This window comes from Solanum dulcamara, chromosome 6, assembly GCF_947179165.1.
Source record: "Solanum dulcamara chromosome 6, daSolDulc1.2, whole genome shotgun sequence".
Taxonomy (NCBI): Eukaryota; Viridiplantae; Streptophyta; class Magnoliopsida; order Solanales; family Solanaceae; genus Solanum; species Solanum dulcamara.
This window is the reverse complement of record NC_077242.1, coordinates 20,071,756-20,089,607: the sequence shown is the minus strand read 5'-3', so window position 1 is coordinate 20,089,607 and position 17,852 is coordinate 20,071,756. Positions and strand designations below refer to the sequence as shown.

Sequence of the window (17,852 nt, the reverse complement as noted above, 5' to 3'; positions counted from 1 at the left end):
GGAGTACTAGCTGTAGAAAAATTTAGTATGCTTTGCTTCTGTTGATCTGACCTATTGACACTACCAGCCTTAGAATCATCAAACCTGCCCTTTTTGGATGGACCTCCAAATTCTGACCTAGACTTCCAGAATCTATTCTCATGTCTACTAGCTTCTTCCTTATCAAGTCTTTCCCAAGTAAAAGCAGTAGAAACTAATTTACAAAAGTTCTCATGTTGCAAGATTGCCACGTTCTTTCTGATGGAATCGTTCAGGCCATCTTCAAACCTCCTGCATTTATCTTTTTCATCATTAATAATGCCTCCAGCATAACGAGAGAGTCTAAGAAATTTTTGTTGATACTCAGCGATAGACATGCCTCGTTGCCTTAGATTCAAAATTCCTTTTTCTTAGCATCACAATAAGTAGGTGGGACATACTTCATATAAAATTCTTTAACAAAATCATATCAGGTAAGAACTGGAGGTTTTGCTTTTGCATTTGGCACACTTACCTACTAGTCATAAGCATCCTTCTGCAATAACGAGATGGCATACCTGAATTTAGCAGCATCTGAACACTCTAACTGCTCAAACACCCTCTCTATGCGCTTAAGCCATTGTTCAGCATCGGTGGGATCAACCGTGCCTTCAAACTCAACTCCACCCATTTTTCTCATTTTTTCGAAGTTCAACCCATTGGGATCATGAATCGTTTCAGCTATACGGTGAAAGAATTCAACCATCTGTTGAAAAGGAGGATTCATAACTTGAATACCAGGGCTCCTATGAGAATGCGGACCAACTCTTACACCTTGTTGATTTCCCACACCGGACCCACTAGTATGGGGAATAGATTGACCCGAGGACTGTTCGCCAACCCCTTCTAGTGTATAAGGGTGGGAATAAGAGTCACCTGTATCTTCACGAGCAGCTTCCATAGATCTACGAGAAGAAGAGACCATAACATAACTCCTTAAAAAGTGAGGATCACATTGCATTAGGGACATGAATATGATGCATTTGCAACTTGTATGAATTAAATATGTTATTTACCCTATAGTGATCACATAATATAGCCCAAACTTTTTAAAAAAATAAGTGTGTAAGTAAATCACAATACAATTCCTAGAATCACAAACCTAGGATCTGATACCAACACTTGTAGCGATCCTCCAGGGAGGATGCTACTACTTTTTTAAAAAAACGTATATAAAGCTCGTGACAAAAAAAAAATAAAAAGCTAAAGGTGTAAGTATTTTTTTGCTAGTTTAAAAATTCTTTGATTCCAATTAAATCAAATAAAAGCTCCAACTTAGTATGGGGCGACGTTTTAAAATAATTTAAGAAACTAACTTACGAGACATTCATTTATTATTCCTTATCACTACAATTCATGCTATAAATTATTACCAACAAATAAGTACTCAGGGTTAGCTAACTCATGCGTCATCCAAATATTCCGACTTCAAAGTTAATTTAGTACATCAGACTTGGTAATTTACATGCCCCAAAATAACCAAACAAGCAACCAACTTTAAGTTATAATCCATGGTGTCATGACTGGGTCAACCCTCACAAATAAATACATAAATACATATACACAAGCACTACATAGATCATATACATGTCCCAACATATTACAAAATATAGATGTCTATATGCAAATGTGATCTTCCTTTAAACTCCCAAAAACTTTATCTCCAATTGCCAACCTCAAGCATCTTCTCGGACATTTTGTACGATAGAAACAACTATCGCTAAGCATAAAGCTTAGTGGTGGAAAATTACAAGTTTGAAGCCTTTAGGTTCTCCACCATATCCTTTTCAAGTCATGAGCCGCACCAATGTACAATAATAATTAAATCAAGCCAACAACTATATCACGAGTATCAAGTTCTAAATGTAAAAGCTTAAGTGTAAATAATTCATAGAAGTACATTTACAAGATTTAGCACCAAGTTTGGCCCAATATGTACGTCATACCGTCACACCAACATGATCAAGTATCAAGAAGGACCGGAGCCCTGTATCAAGAAGGGTAAAGACCCAATAATCAAGAGAATCAAGAACCATATTAAAAATGGCTTCCTAATTCGTACTTAAAATGGACAACTTCCATACTTAAGACGAACTAAAAATCCATAATCAAGATGGCAAAGGGTCCGAAACAAGAGGCATGCCAATAGTGACAAAGTCACAGCCACAAGAAGGAGAAGGTCCATAAGAATGTCAAGTGATCGAGCAATCCGTACAAGTGGGCGAGTTAAGAAAGTGTCTTGCAAATTTCCAAAGATACCAACATGACAAGACAGATTCCAAGACAATAGCAACCATACCAAGATAGGCTTTCAATATACTAGTAGGAAACAAGAGTTTATATACAAACCTCAGCCTTTTAGAATACCACAATCCAATACGACTTCAGGAGTTCAAACCATAGACCAACCCGTATCTCAAGTTCCTCAATTTGTACATGATATAAACAACCTTGAAAATACTATTAAATGCCCTCTTTAATTCCCAGCATCTCCATAATATTGACATAAAATAAGATTTTTCATTAAAAATAAGCCTAGAATATTTCCACCCAAACTATGTTACTAAAATAGTAAATTCGGAAAGCCAAACACTTCAGGTTGTATCTAACTTTTAGAATTGAAAACGGCAAAACTGGTTTTTATTCACTCATGAAACTTTTAGATCTATGTCTTAAGTTTTTAACCTAAAAGAAATCAATGCAAAAATCATTTTGTACAAAAATATATCATCCAAATACTAACAGCTACTTAAAAATGAGAATCTGGACAGCCACACTTGTCCGGTTGTATCTAAGTTTGCAAACTAAAAACGGCAAAATTGGACTTTATTCCCTTCACAAAACATTTAGATCTATGTCTTAAGTTTCCAATCCAAAAGAAATCAACACAAAATTTATTTTGTACAAAAAGATATCATCAACGCACTAACAACAGTACCCTCCAAAAATGGGTTTGCAAACAAAGTTTATTCCCCCAATTTCGACAACAACTACTTCTCAACAATATCAACAACAATATCAACAATCACTGTACATCATAACTTAACTAATTCCACTCATTTAATCCAAACAAAATAGCCCCTAATCCATAAGTCTCAACAAAGCAACAAACAAGTTTACAATGCTACTTCCTCCGTTTTAATCCGTTAAATATCTAAACAAGCTTGTTAACAAGAAAAAGAACCTCAATCTTAACGTAGGTGTGCAACAACTACGACAACACACTCCTTACTAGCTGATTTTTAGCTCAAAGTGAAGACAACGTAACGTGCAACGCCTTTCTCCTCACGAGCTTCAGAATTCGGGACTCGAATTTGTGTAGAAAATGGCTTCTTAGCCTAGAAGCTCTCTCTTTCCCTCTTTCTCTATGATGTTCTAGAAAGTTATGGTCTACAATGGAAGAGATAAGCTGAACTCATCCTTTAAATGTCAAAGAAAATGGGCCTGATCCGACTTGTAATCGGGTTGGGCCCAAAATCATTACCCTGCTTGACTTTTCTGCGTTAAAACGTCCATAACTTTTTATCCCGATATCGCATATAAGCCCACGACATATGGTTGGAAAGGTATTTCAATTACCTAGAACTTTAATTTTATAAGCTTTCCCAAATTTCCAAATTCTAATAGGTTTATGGCCTCTCTAAGTCCGATCACCCGAAAACGTAGCTAAATAAAAGCATTTTTTTTCCCGCAACAAAATTCGAGTCAGTAGCAGTTGATCATATCATCAAGAAATAACCACTTTAATGCGAAAATTAGCTTAAATAATTAGGGGCGTTACAGGCTATATCTTTAAATAAACATGTGAAGATTAAACCAGACTACTACTTAGAAATTACAGTTAACAATGTTTTTGTAAAAATAAGAAAACATTGTCTCACAGATAATATAGTCAAAAATAATGAAAAGTATAAGATATATTTTAAACAGGAGAATGACATAAAATATTTTTGTAATTTGTTTTAATAAATAGACCCGATTTAAGTGATGGAAAATATTCTTGTTGTCAAATCCTAGATCCTCGGAATTTATAACATCTTGATCTAGTTCTAATTATTTGTTAACTATAGATGAAGGAATTTGTAAACTTGAAAAGAAGGGAACTGAGGAATATGAGTTAAAGGAAGTCACTAAATGGTTTGAAATGAAATTTATTGTGAGATTTTGAGATTTTAGGATAAAATAAAATAGCTATTTCGGTAGCCTTGACAAGTCTCACACTCAAGAGAATAGGAGCAATTTTTTTCACACAACTTCGCTTGTCACCCCAGCAAGAACAATGTACTCCAGGCCACCCAACAAATAAACAAAATGTTGGTTTTCTTTAAAGAAGTAAAATATACAAAGATTAAAAAATTTAATCTAACGGGTACTTTTAAATGGTCCAAAAAGAATCTAAAATTTCAAAATCTCACAATAAATTTCATTTCAAACCATTTAGTGACTTCCTTTAACTCATATTCTATTTCTCAATCTTTCTGACTTGCTCCTACGAAACCAAGGTCAAGATCTATCGCAAACCTTCAACTCGTGATTGAACTAAGAAGAAAATAAGAAATTCAATCCTTATTTCTAGCAATGATTCCCAATATATTCCTCAGTTCCCTTCTTTTCAAGTTTACAAATTCCTTCATCTATAGTTAACAAATAATTAGAACTAGATCAAGATGTTGTAAATTCCGAGGATCTAGGATTTGACAACAAGAATATTTTCCATCACTTAAATTGGGTCTATTTATTAAAACAAATTACAAAAATATTTTATGTCATTCTCTTGTTTAAAATATATCTTATACTTTTCATTATTTATGACTATATTATCAGTGAGACAATATTTTCTTATTTTTACAGAAACATTATTAACTGTAATTTTTATATGGTAGTTTGGTTTAATTTTCACACGTGTATTTATAAATATAGTCACTTTATATTTATTCATGATTTGTAAAGAGAAAAATAAAAATAGTTAATAATTTTTCTCTCTCTGTATATATATATTGTTGGGTTTAATTGATAGGTTGAATGAGAAATTGAGGGAAAAAGAAGTGGAGAGGAAATGATATGTTCTCTCTTACTTTAATAAATAAGCTTTGGTCCTACATAGGTGGTGGAAATGAAAAGTCTCCTATTTAAAAATAGAAGCACTCATTCATGTTGCTAAAGGGTCAAGAAGAGGGTCTCCCCTCGCGCCGTCGTCGTCGTCGCTCGCTCGGCTTCGACTTCGGCTTCGGCTTCAGATTCGGATTCGGATTCGGATTTGGTCAATTGATATGATTGATTGATAATCTTTTTGGACCAAATTTTCTTTAAATTTTTAATTAATTAATTAATATTATTTATTTATTTAATTAATTAAGTGGAAAAAATCCTGACCCGCGACCCGTTTCTTTCCCGGATTAATTTAAAATTTCCCTCCGTTTTTTCCAACGGATTTTTGAAAGGTTGCAACCTTGTCCGAAAAGTTGCAAACCTTTTCTCAACAGGCAAACCTTTTCCCAACAGGTGCCTTTTCTTAAAAGGTGTAAACAGTCTATATATATATCTGTTAATCCTCAGAATGTTCCATACGAAATTCTGAATATATACCATCTTCTTCTTCTTTCTGCACTTCCTAAAACTCGTGTGAAATACAACCATCAAGTGGTTCGAAGTCATCAAAGATTTGCAGTACCTCTACTTTGGTGAGTAAATCGTTCTATCTTGGGAGGAAAGATTCCAAAACCTCGGGTACTTTGAGGGGAATAATTTCCTTAAGGACACACTGTGCAGTCAGTGGGCTCGATTTTGTTCTTGCATTAAATTTCCAGATTCTGTTTTTATTATTTTCAGAAGTTTCTGTTACTGTTTAATATTTTTCAATACAGTTAACTAACATATATATGTTAAAATTTAAAAAGAAGTGAAGTCAAACTTTGTCAAACTACCCTTTTTTTTTTTGTCTTTTTGCAGTAGTGATTCGTGTACAATTGGATTATATTGGATTCTCTTTTAACCAATATTTGGGTTAAACACCACTCACCATAGATTTTTTTTTTTTTTAGAATCGTACATGGTGATTATTGTAGGAACATTACATGCATTTAATAGTGGTGATTCTTTTTTACTAGAGAAAACAAGCTTATAATAATTGTACTTAGTCTTTTTTTAAAAACAAAAACTAGATTGACAGTGTAAAATGATTATCACACTATGAAGTCACTTAATAAGATACAAGTAATTGTACTTCGTCTTTTCTCTCACAAAATACTCTCCCGCTTTAATTTATTTATTTAGAACAGTTAAATTTTTTTAAGTATAATACATAAATATGACCTTTAACTTGTATTTGACAATTATGACCTTTAACTTTACTAATGCACAAATAAACACTTTAACTATTCAAAACTTGAACAAATAGACACATTCACCCTATATGACATCCTACATGGCAATTTTGTGTCATACATGACGTCCTGCGTGTATTGTATCATGTAGGACATGTGTGTCTACTTGTTCAATTTTATATAAGTTTAAGTGTCTACTTGTACACACCTAAAGTTAAAGGACATAAATGTAAAATAAGGCCAAATTAAAAGGCATATTTATGTATTATGCCAAAAATTTAGGGCAAAATTCGATAGATCCAACAAATATTAACCCGTGTCAAGAATGAGATAAGTTGTCTAGTAAAATCAAATAAGAACAGGCCCAAAGTACTGGAATTTAGACAATTCTTACATTACAATTGCACCATTAATAATACTGGTTTAACTTATAAAATACATAGTTACCACAGAAAAAAGAAAAAGGACAACCAATTAACTAACCTGGTAATGTTAATTAAGGAATTAATTAATGATCAAGGATGAGGACTTTTGTTGGGAGAGTCATCAAGTTGGTTGATGAGGTAGAGTGCATTACTAGTAACTCTAGCAACATTTGTAATCTTGCGTTTCACATCAGACCTAATTTTGCCATCAATTTCCTTAAACCCATCAAGACATGTGTCTTCATTTGTCAAAGCAGCACTGACCCAAGTCTCCAAATTGCTCATTTGCCACTTGAATGCATTCCCTCTACGGAGATGCTTCAGTTCTGACACACTCTTCCTCAGCTCATCCACTGAGTCTCCCATCTGTTCTACACAATCACTCAATGCTCCTTTCTCTCTTTTGCTTTCCACTTTCAACTCCGACAGGAAGCGGGACGCTTTCTGGGCTCGGGAAAGGCTGACTTTCACAGCGGCTTCAGCTAAATCTTGTGGAGTGTTGATGGCTGAACCAGAGTAGGAAGAGAGTGTTCTGATGCAAATTGTCGGATAACTGGCGTGCACGCAAGATGTGCGGACAATGCCACTGGAGGATGTGCTTATTGGTGAAATTAGATGGAGGAGAAAAAGAGCAACAAGTAGAGTTTTCATCATTTCTTAGTAGTATTACACTAATGATTTCTTGTGAATGTATGTGTTATAGGCTGTTGGTAGGGGGCAATGTGAAAAAGGTAGTATTTATTATGAGGGCACAAGAAACAGAGAGGGTTATATTAGCTGTGATTTCTTTAATGGTAGGGGTTGGTGAATTGATGAGAATGCATTTATAGGCGTTCAATTTTTTGGAGGAAGAACCATTTCCATCCTCATTTTAGTCGTAACGTCTTTAAAGATATTTATTAATAGTGGGCAGCTTTCATGTGAGATTCTACTCTTAATTAGACAACTTTGGAAACACATTAATTTCGTTGAGGAACATCAAATAGTTGGGACCTTGACAAAATAATGAGTAAGAAGTGAATGCACCGCCACTCAAGTGTGAAGAGCCAAAGGGTACCAGGAAAGCACTAGAATACTGCTTTCTCTCTCTCTCTTTTATCTATCCAGCAGTGGCAGGTTGGCACTTGTCTATTATTGGCTCTCTCATACAAGTACCAGCCAATCGGGAAAAAAATGGGACATACAATTGAAAGGAAATAGGACAGCAATTATTTATAACCTAGGGTCCAAGTGTTCAGTTTATTTATTATTTTAAGACGTACAATGTTTAGTAAATTTTTCACCATTTAACCCCATAGCCTCACAAGGTCCTATATTTGACATTGGCTGCCAGGTGTCAATTCACATAATAAGTTGCAAGAAATTATACTCCCTTCGTTAATATAGTGCGCATTAGATTCAAACTTAACATTTTATCCATTTAAAAACGTATTAGGTCATAGTGTAATTGGACTCAAATTCAATATTTTATCATCATGATACACAATCACTTGAACCCAATGTCCTAATGTCTTGATGCGATAAGATTTAAATACAAATCTTACAAAGAATAGCGTAAAAAGGCCAAAATGCAATATATAGGCCCCGAGCCTTTAAACATATTACCACTTTGTAAGGTTGTCCAAATATTAGACATCAAAATACATATGAATCCAAATAAGTAAGGTGATTTATCCAATTTCAGAAAGTAAATTCTTGAATATATTTTATCGGCACAAAAGTTCATAGCACAAGCATTGGCTTTACACAATTACACTTTAAAGTTAGTGGTACTCAGTAGCAAAAATTTTGAATCAAAGTACACTTGGCAGACAAATTGTTTTTAGGACAATTAGCTCGACAAATATTTTTATTAAAATCTAAATTTGACCGTACTATATACATATAATTTAAATTACTTTCTCCAGTGAGAACAGAAACCCGCTAGGACTTTTAGTCCATTGTTTAATAACTATCTAAATATATATAGGCCACTATTTAGTATCTTTACATCCAAGAATATATATAAATTAGTGGGATCGACAATGAGAATGAAGCGTACGAATACAACCAAAGCTCAACTTGGAACGATAATAGAGTTGTCTTGATAATGTTATATATTGTAAAATCAACCTAGAAAGTTAGTAGTATAATATATCAAAGATGAAAGCAAGAACAATAAAGAGAGATACGAGATGATAATTTTTCTTGTTTCTTTCAAATATTTTCTAAGTCTTTTAAGTGTCTTTCAAGTATATACAACATAAATGAACTATATATATTATACCTCTATTTATAGTATTACATGAAGGCATATAAGAAGATATGTAGTCAGAAACATGACATTAACTATGAAGATTATGGAAGGAAGATCAAAGAGGCCGGAAAAATTATGAAGGTGTGGGAGTTAATATCATAATAATTAGTAGTGGAAGATTCATGTTTAGACTAATGCACATCCACAATTATTAGTTTCATAACAATTTTGTGTTTTTCTTAAGTGATTGTGTTATCTCTTGGAATTAAAATATATATATATATATATATATATATATATATATATATATATATATATATATATATATATATATATATATATATATATATTTCTACACTCTCGATTCGTGAAATTGATTATGTGGCAGGAATGTCTTGCACTGTCATGATATTTTCTTGAGAAGATTGTTAAGCATAAAATTATGACCAAAGCAAGCATGTGTTAAAAATCATATAATTACCAAGAAGGAGATAGAGCTCAAGTAAGTGAAACCACGTGATGAAGTTGCATATATTTATGCAAAGCTTCTCAAATTTATTGATTTTTAAAGAATGAGATCAAGTCTTGAAATGAGAGGAAAAACCAAAATTAAGATGGAGATTTTTAGGAACTTGTGTCACGTCCTTAAGTCATTTACTAAGTGCACGTGCGACACTTGACAATTTGCTCACATTCTTGCATACTTAGACAAGTATAAATTCCATTTTATTGAATTTTGTTTGATGGTTTTAGAAATAGATGTCCCTCTATTTATACTACTAACTTAGGGACTAATATGCAAATAATAATTGTTGAGTAAGTCCTTACATATTTACAATTAAGTCCTTTTCCAGAATACTCTACAATCCTAGAAGATTCCAAGGACTTTCTATGTAAATCTATATTATTCTAGGATCTACCATGAGAAATCTCCCACATTTCTCTAGAATATTCCACCAAGTCTAGTCTTCTTTCCTATGTAAGCTTCCACATAGATAACTTCATGCCACGTGGCGCCTATGTGGTTTGATGATGTGGTGGGTCATCACACTCTCCCCCACCTGATATTGCGACTATCGTGGCGCATTGTTGTTGCATAAATTCTCGAATCTTGTCTTTGAATTGCCATAAGTCTTCATACTGCTTCCATGTGGCTTCTTCTGGTGATTTTCCCTTCCAATAGATGAGAAACATGGCGTTCACCTTTTGGCTTTGTCTCCGCCTAGCCTGATAGTCTATGATATTCTCAATCTCTCAATCGTGCGAGGCGGTGATAGTAATAGGCGCATGACTCGATTGACCTCTATTTGGATCATCCTTGTCTTCTTGGTATGGATTACGCATGCTGGCATGGAAGAAAGGATAAATCTTAAGATGTGGAGGCATGTCAAGCTTGTATGAGATATTGACCACCTTAGGAAGAATTTTAAATGGGCCCTCATATTTGCGAAATAGATTGTGGTACATGCCTCGTTTAAAACTATCTTAGGTTAAACTTCACCATGACCAAGTTGCCAACTCGATGGTTCATAGGACGCCTCTTGCAGTCCGCAAATTTCTTCATCCGTTTAACTGCCTTGTTCAAATAGGATTTAGCAGTGTCAAGTTGCTGGTCCCATCCTTTGGCCATATGATAAGCTCCTAAGATCTTTCCTTCAAACGCGGTTGGTAGTGAATGTGGAGATTGAGGTTGTTGACCTGTCACTAGCTCAAATGGTGTACTCTCTGTGGATTCACTCCGCTGTAAGTTATAAGAAAATTGGGCGATGTCTACGAGCTTTGCCCAATCCCTCTGATGTGCGCTTACAAAATGCCTCACGTAGCATTCTAATAAGGCATTGACCCGCTCTGTTTATCTATCTGTCTGCAGGTGAAAACTAGTAAAGAAGTGCAGTTCTGTGCCAAGTATGTCAAATAAATCTCTCTAAAAATTCTCAGTAAAGCCGAGATCTCGATCACTAATGATATGCCTCGATAAGTCCCAATACTTTACCACATTCTTGAAGAATAGCTTGGTGGGTTCCTTGGCTGTGCAACTTGATGAGACGGGCATAAAAGTGGCATATTTAGAAAATCTATCCACAACCACCATGATAGTGCCATAACCGTCCGTCTTTGGTAGTCAAGTGATAAAGTCCATAGTCACGCTCTCCCATGGACGCTCTGCAACTGGTAATGGCTCCAAAAGTCCTCAAGGTTGTCTCTGTTCAACCTTGTCTTATTGTCATACAAGACAAGTCTAAACATAACACTCTATGTCCTCGTATGCGCAGCCAGTAGACCGATTCAACCAAGGCTCTAGTGCAGTGTTGGCCTGGATGTCCATGCCATAAGATGTCATGACTCTTCTTTATGATACGTCACCTAATATCTCCAAAATTAGGCATGTAGACTCTCCGTCCAGTGGTGAGCAGCAAATTGTTCTCTACCCAAAAGTGTCTCGTCTTTCCTTGGGTGGCCAACTCCATGAGTTGCTTGGCTACTGGATCATATTGCATACCTTCCTTTATAGCATTTTAAATGTCCTAGCTTGTTGTAGTAATGGCAGTAAGTTTGGATTTTTGGCTCAAGGCATCAACCACGACATTACCTCTACCTGGTTTATACTCTAGTACATAATCAAACTCTGCTAAGAAGTCTTGCCACCTAGCCTACTTCGGTGTAGGTTTCTTCTGTGTCTGAAAGTAACTAGTGGCCACAATTTTAGTCTTGACCACAAATTTTGATTCGAGCAAGTAATGACTTCATGTGCGAAGGCAATGCACAATGGCAGTCATTTTTTTTTCTTATACTGTGTAACGTCATTCTATCTCATTCAATTTGCAGATCTCGAATACTATAGGATGCTTATCCTTCATTAGGAAATCTCCAATGGAAAAATCAGACGCATCTGTATGTACCTCGAATGTCTTGGTAAAGTTGGATAATGCCAAGAATGGCTCCTCTGTCACAACTTTCTTAAGGGGTAAAGTCGGGTAATGCCAAGACTGGCTCCTCTGTCACAACCATCTTAAGGCCTTCAAAAGACTTTTGACAATGTTCCGTCCAAACCCATGGCTTGTTTTTCTTTAGCAAATCGGTCAGTGGTGTTGCCTTGGTTGAATATCCACTGATGAATCGGCTATAGTAGTTAACAAGGCCAAGGAAGGATCTCAATTCAGTTACCTTTGTAGGTGCTTCCCACTCTTGGATAACTTGTACTTTAGCCTCATCTATGCGTAGCTCACCATTGCTGATGACATGGCCCAAAATATGTACCTTTTCTTATGCAAACTCGCACTTCTCCCTCTTAATGTATAACTAATTCTTCTGCAAGACTTGGAAAACCTTTCTTAAATGCTCTTTGTGTTCCTCCAAGGTGTTACTATAGATAACTATATCATCTAAGTATACTACCACAAACTGATCAATATATGGATGAAAGATCTTGTTCATGAGGGTGAAAAATATAATAGGTGCATTGGTTAAGACGAAGGGCATTACCAACTACTCAAAGGCTCCATATCTCATCACACATGCTATCTTCAGCTCGTATCCTTCCGCAATGTAAACTTGGTAGTAGCCTTTCTGAAGGTCCACCTTGGTAAAGTACTTGGCTTACCCTAGTCTATCAAATAGGTCATCTATGAGTGGGATCAGATAGTTGTTTTTCACTATGACTTTATTTAATACCTGGTAGTCTATGTATAAGTGCAATGATCCATCCTTATTTTTTTGGAATAACACCGGTGCGCCAAAGGGTGCCTTCGATGGATGGATATGACCAACATCCAGTAGCTCTTTTAATTATTTCCTAAGCTCCTCTAACTCAGGTGGTGCCATACGATAAGGAGAGAATGCAGATGGTTTAGCTCCTAGCTCCAACTCAATCTTATAATCTACCTCACGCTTATGAGGCAGGTGCTTAGGTAGCTCGTTAGACATCACATCTTTATTCTATTCTAATAGTTTCTCTATGCAAGGCGACAGTGTCGCCTGGTAACCCATATCTTTCTCCAAGCTTATAATGGTTGCCATGATTGTTGGATCCTCTTTATTGAGCCCCTTGACTAACTGCATAGCCGAAGTATCCATGCAGCATAGTCACGGTAGGCACCATGTAAGCTCCTTTTTATTCTGTTACCAAGAGACATTGGAGGTAGGGGTCGATTATAGTATGACAATGTCTAAAGAACTCTTGCCCTAGAATAATATCAAAAATATGCATTGTTGTAGTGGTAAAGTTTGTCATACCTTTCCAACTGACCAATTTGACACCAACACCATTAGAAACACCATGAGCGTTTCGAGCCTTTGCATTCACAGTCTTAATACGAGAGTTTGTTGGAGCGAGCTTCAACTCGAGTCTCTTTGCTGCAGCATCGGTCACTAAATTGTAGGTTGCTCTAGTGTCCACCAGTGCACAAGCTGGCTTGTTGTTGATGGTGAGGTCTATGTACTAGTTTTCATTATCATCAGGTTGGATATATTGCTTCTTGACAGCTCCACATAGTCCTATCGTACCCAACTGTGCAGTGCATGTACCCTCTTCTTGCTTTTCCCTTTTCTGCTCACGCACAATGGCACTGAGGCCCTTTAAGTCAGGATAATTTTTGAAATCATACAGTCCTCCGCATTTGTAGAATCCTTTCTTCTCGGCATAGCTCTGGTGGCCGCTCAACTCCTTGAAATTAGATTTATTGACCTCTTGAGTCTTTGGGCGTTGGGTCTCTTTGCCTTTTACATGGTCTCTCCCACCTTTAATGTTGCTACTTTTCAACTCCTTTCCTTTACCTGTATCAGCTCTTTTATGTCAAAAATCCATCAAATAATCGGCCTCCACTATGGCTTAGTCTATATCTATGACTTGTCGGCGATGCAACTCCTACTTTGCCCAATTTTGCAACCTGTAAATAAAGTGGAAAAATAAGTCATCTCTAGTGAGGTTGGAAATTTGGAGCATAAGGGTGGTGAAATTCTTGATATAATCGCATATGCTCTCTATTTGATTCAGCTCTCAAAGTCTACGTATTGCCTCATACATGACATTATTTGGGAAGAACTACCTCTTGAACTCGGTCTTGAACTGATCCCATGTGCTAATAGTTCACAAACCTCTCTCAACATCGGTCGACTTTCGTCTCCACTATAGTAGGGCATTCTCTAACAAGTACAACACTGCGGTATTGATATTGGCATCATTTTCCCTCATATTTCCATGTTAAAAATAGTTCTCCAAGTGATAAATAAAGTTCTCTACTTCCTGTTCATCATGAACCGCTTTGAACACTGGTGGCTTGGGAGCCTCTATCTTAGCCTCCCTCATTACGATAATATTTCTGGTAGTCTCGGTTACGCCAGCATTGACCTGCTCTTTGAGTGTCTTTATCTTTTCTTTCATAGCATCGATAATGCTCAACAACTCATGAGTCTACACTCTAAGGTACCGATGGTCTGTCTCATCTCTATCTCAGTCTGAGTACGCCTATCCAAGTCATTTCAGATTCTCTCGATCTCTTCAAGAGTATGTCCCTCAAGAATGCTTAGAGTACCCTCTACCTTCCCTAAGTGTTGGCCAAATATATCAGCGTATCCATCCCCACATTAACCTTCGTGACCCACTCTCATCCAAGCAAAATATCCTCAAGAAGGACCTTCACATCATCCTCGCTTGCCTCAGTAATAGAAGGTTCTTGGGATGTAAGCGCTTCATTTGGCTCAACATCGGGTGGCACCTTCTGGTTCTTATTGGAGGCATTCCTCTTTTTCTTGTAGCCATTCTTATCGGCGACATCCTGGATGACATTGGCTTGGGTGTTAGCACCGTAGATTTCTCTGTCATTTGTCATTTCCTTAGTTGTAACCTCTCTCTGATACCACATTGTCACTTCCTTAGTATTTTACTAATCACACGTGCAACACTTGATAACTTGCTCACATTCTTGCACTACTTTCTTATGATCTTGCTATGCCAAGTCAGCCTAAGATTCTATGAATCGCTAAGAGAATGGAAAGGAGAACACAAGAGAATTGTTTAGAAGAATGTTGTAGAGAACTTTGATTAAATTTTATTTGATGGATTTTACAAATCGATGTCCCTCTATTTATACTACTAACTTAGGGACTAATATACAAATAATAATTGCTGAGTAAGTCCTTATATTTTTACAATTAAGTCCTTTCTTTAGAATACTCTACAATCCTAGAAGATTTCAAGGACTTTCTATGTAAATTTATATTATTCTAGGATCTACCATGGGAAATCCCCCATATTTCTCTAGAATATTCCACTAAGTCTAGTCTTCTTTCCTATGTAAGCTTTCACATATATAACTTCATGCCACGTGGTGCCTATGTAGTTTGATGATGTGGCGGATCACCACAATTGTCCGTAAAAATTGAAAAAACAATCATGTCACAATTGTTTTAGGCTGGAAGATTCTTTGAAAATCAATTTAATTGGTTGGCAAATTCTCCTATAAATAAGAGCTAAATTTTCTCATTTAATGACGCTAAAAATAAGAGAAACCAAATAGAGTAGAGAAAGTAATCCATAGAGAGTGAAAGAAAAATTGTGTATGAAGAAAAATTGAAATGGTGAATAATACTATAATGGGGTGGGTTGTTTTCGTTGAGTGTATAGTAATCTTTCTCACTATTGTGTTTTATATAGCCCATCTCATGAAATATTATATTTTTCACGTTTGATGTCCTTATTACTCTCTTATTCTTATTAGTTATGTTTGTGAGCTATTTATTACCCAACTGTAGTTGCATGCAGTCCTATGTGAGATGGGAATGTGGAAGAAAATGTAAGAAAAGGAGAGGAGTGGTTCAATGTGATGGTCTATTTCATGTATTATTGAATGTAAAATTATGAGAGACCAAAGCAATTTGAGTGATCAAAGTCTTCACTTTATTTCCAAAAGGGCGAGGCAAGACATGTGCAAATTGCAGTGCAACAGTGCCTAGGGCTGTTCAAAACCGGCCGTTACCGATAACCCAACCGCAAAATTGGCTTATTGGTATTGGGTTATCGGATTAGCGGGTGGGGAATGGATTTAAATTTTACAATTAACGACTTATCGGTGTGGAGAACGGATTACTCAATTTTGTTATTGGGTAAACCATTAATCCATTAAGAATTTATTATATTTTAATATATTTTATCCCTAAACATATAAAATATGTAAGATATTGATAATTATAATTTGCAAATCTAAAAATAAGCTTCAACAGGCCAAGCCCACAGTTCAAGCCCATTTAGACTATATTACTAATTTACTATACCCTAAAATCTAAATCCCTAATTTTACCTAAACTTAAATAAGAGAAGCAGCCCTATTTGGCTACTTGCCGCCTCTGTCTCACACTCTCCATCTCTCATTCTCTCTTGCGAGGCCAAGAGGTGGCGCCACCTTGTCTTCTCCTCCACCAGACCTCCTCTCCTTTTCCTTAGGCCGCCGAACCTCCGCCTCTATTCTCTTTCCAAAAGCTGGGTATGAACACTACAGAGGGAGAGAAGGGATAACAGTAGTTCAAAATCTGTTCCTACCGAATGTTATGTTACTAAGATTCATTATGCTGTTGTTTCCGGAGATTAAGCTTGAGCTCATATATGTTTTTTTTCAGTTTTATTATTTCCGTTCACTCTGCTTCTAGTTCAAATTCATTTCCTACTAATTTATGTGGTTGTTAGTCATGTAGAACAGAAATTCTTTATCTTTACATATGCTATGTTTGATTTAGCAATGGGATATATCTGTACTCTCCTTCTGCTTGTCGCTATATCTGCTTCTTATATTTTCTAGCAAGGGCTATGGCTTGATCGGTGTGGTAAAAGCTCAATTTGTTCTAGTGCTTCACCTTGCCAGTATTGTTTACCTTTGCCGCAAGCCTTATATTAATGTCAAGATTTTCCTCTGTATTGAAGCTACATGTTACCAAGATGAGTGTTAAGTTGTGTGTACTCTTCTTGACTGTCATGGTGGATGACTTTCTGTAGCTATATATGAATATACTGTGAAGTTTAAGTGGCGGGTTGTTGTTAATCTGTTCCTGTTGAGAAGGGGAATTAAAGTAAATGTCAGAAATTTTACATGTTACCATACCACCGATACACCACCTGATAACCGTCCGATAATTACTAATCCGATACCGAACCAACCGATATCTTATAGGTTGGCTAGCGGATTAGTACTTTTAAAAGCCGATAACCGTTAAGTCAAACCGTTAAGCATAATAATCCGTCCGATCCGCCCGATAAGCAGCCCTAATAGTGCCTAGAAATGGCCTCTCTTTTTTATTGAAAGCGTAGTCGACCAAAATAATATTTTATTACACAAGAAGTAAAATATTACACACACAAAATAAAATTTTCACAACTTTCTCAGAATAAGTGCTCCGACACTTTATTATTTTTAGTTTTTTATAAGAGTTTTGCTCTCTATTTCTTCCTCTCTAATACACTTTCTCTTGCACACTTTCTTATAATTTTCATATATCTAAAACTTACATATTCATTCCTATTTATAAAAAAGTTTAGTCACTATTTGGAAGATTCTAGAATCATGGATCGCCTAATATTGCCAAAACTAGAGGTTGTATTTAACTTGACAATGATGATGAAGTTGTATTCAATTTGACAAGGATGATGACTTCAAGTTGATAAACAATCTAGCATATATGAATGCAAGTTGGATCCAAGTTGGATAGTTTTCAAATTGAAATTGAGTTGTCATTTTTGATCATGAAGTTAGTTGTCAAATTGAGTTTGAATTCTAACACTCCCCCTCAAACTCAATTTTACATTACAAGTTTTTTCTTGAGCATATGAAATATCTCCGCTTTCAATGGTTTCATAAATATATC

The 17,852-nt window shown here is 35.9% G+C and overlaps 1 protein-coding gene across 1 annotated transcript; it reads right to left on the bottom strand.

The window, feature by feature from the left end:
* Window positions 1-6,711: 6,711 nt before the first annotated feature.
* On the bottom strand, window positions 6,712-7,835 carry LOC129892108 (pectinesterase inhibitor 3-like). The gene has a single exon (XM_055967654.1). The coding sequence runs from the start codon at window positions 7,418-7,420 to the stop codon at window positions 6,857-6,859; it is 564 nt and encodes a 187-aa protein (XP_055823629.1). The 5' UTR covers window positions 7,421-7,835; the 3' UTR covers window positions 6,712-6,856.
* Window positions 7,836-17,852: the final 10,017 nt, after the last annotated feature.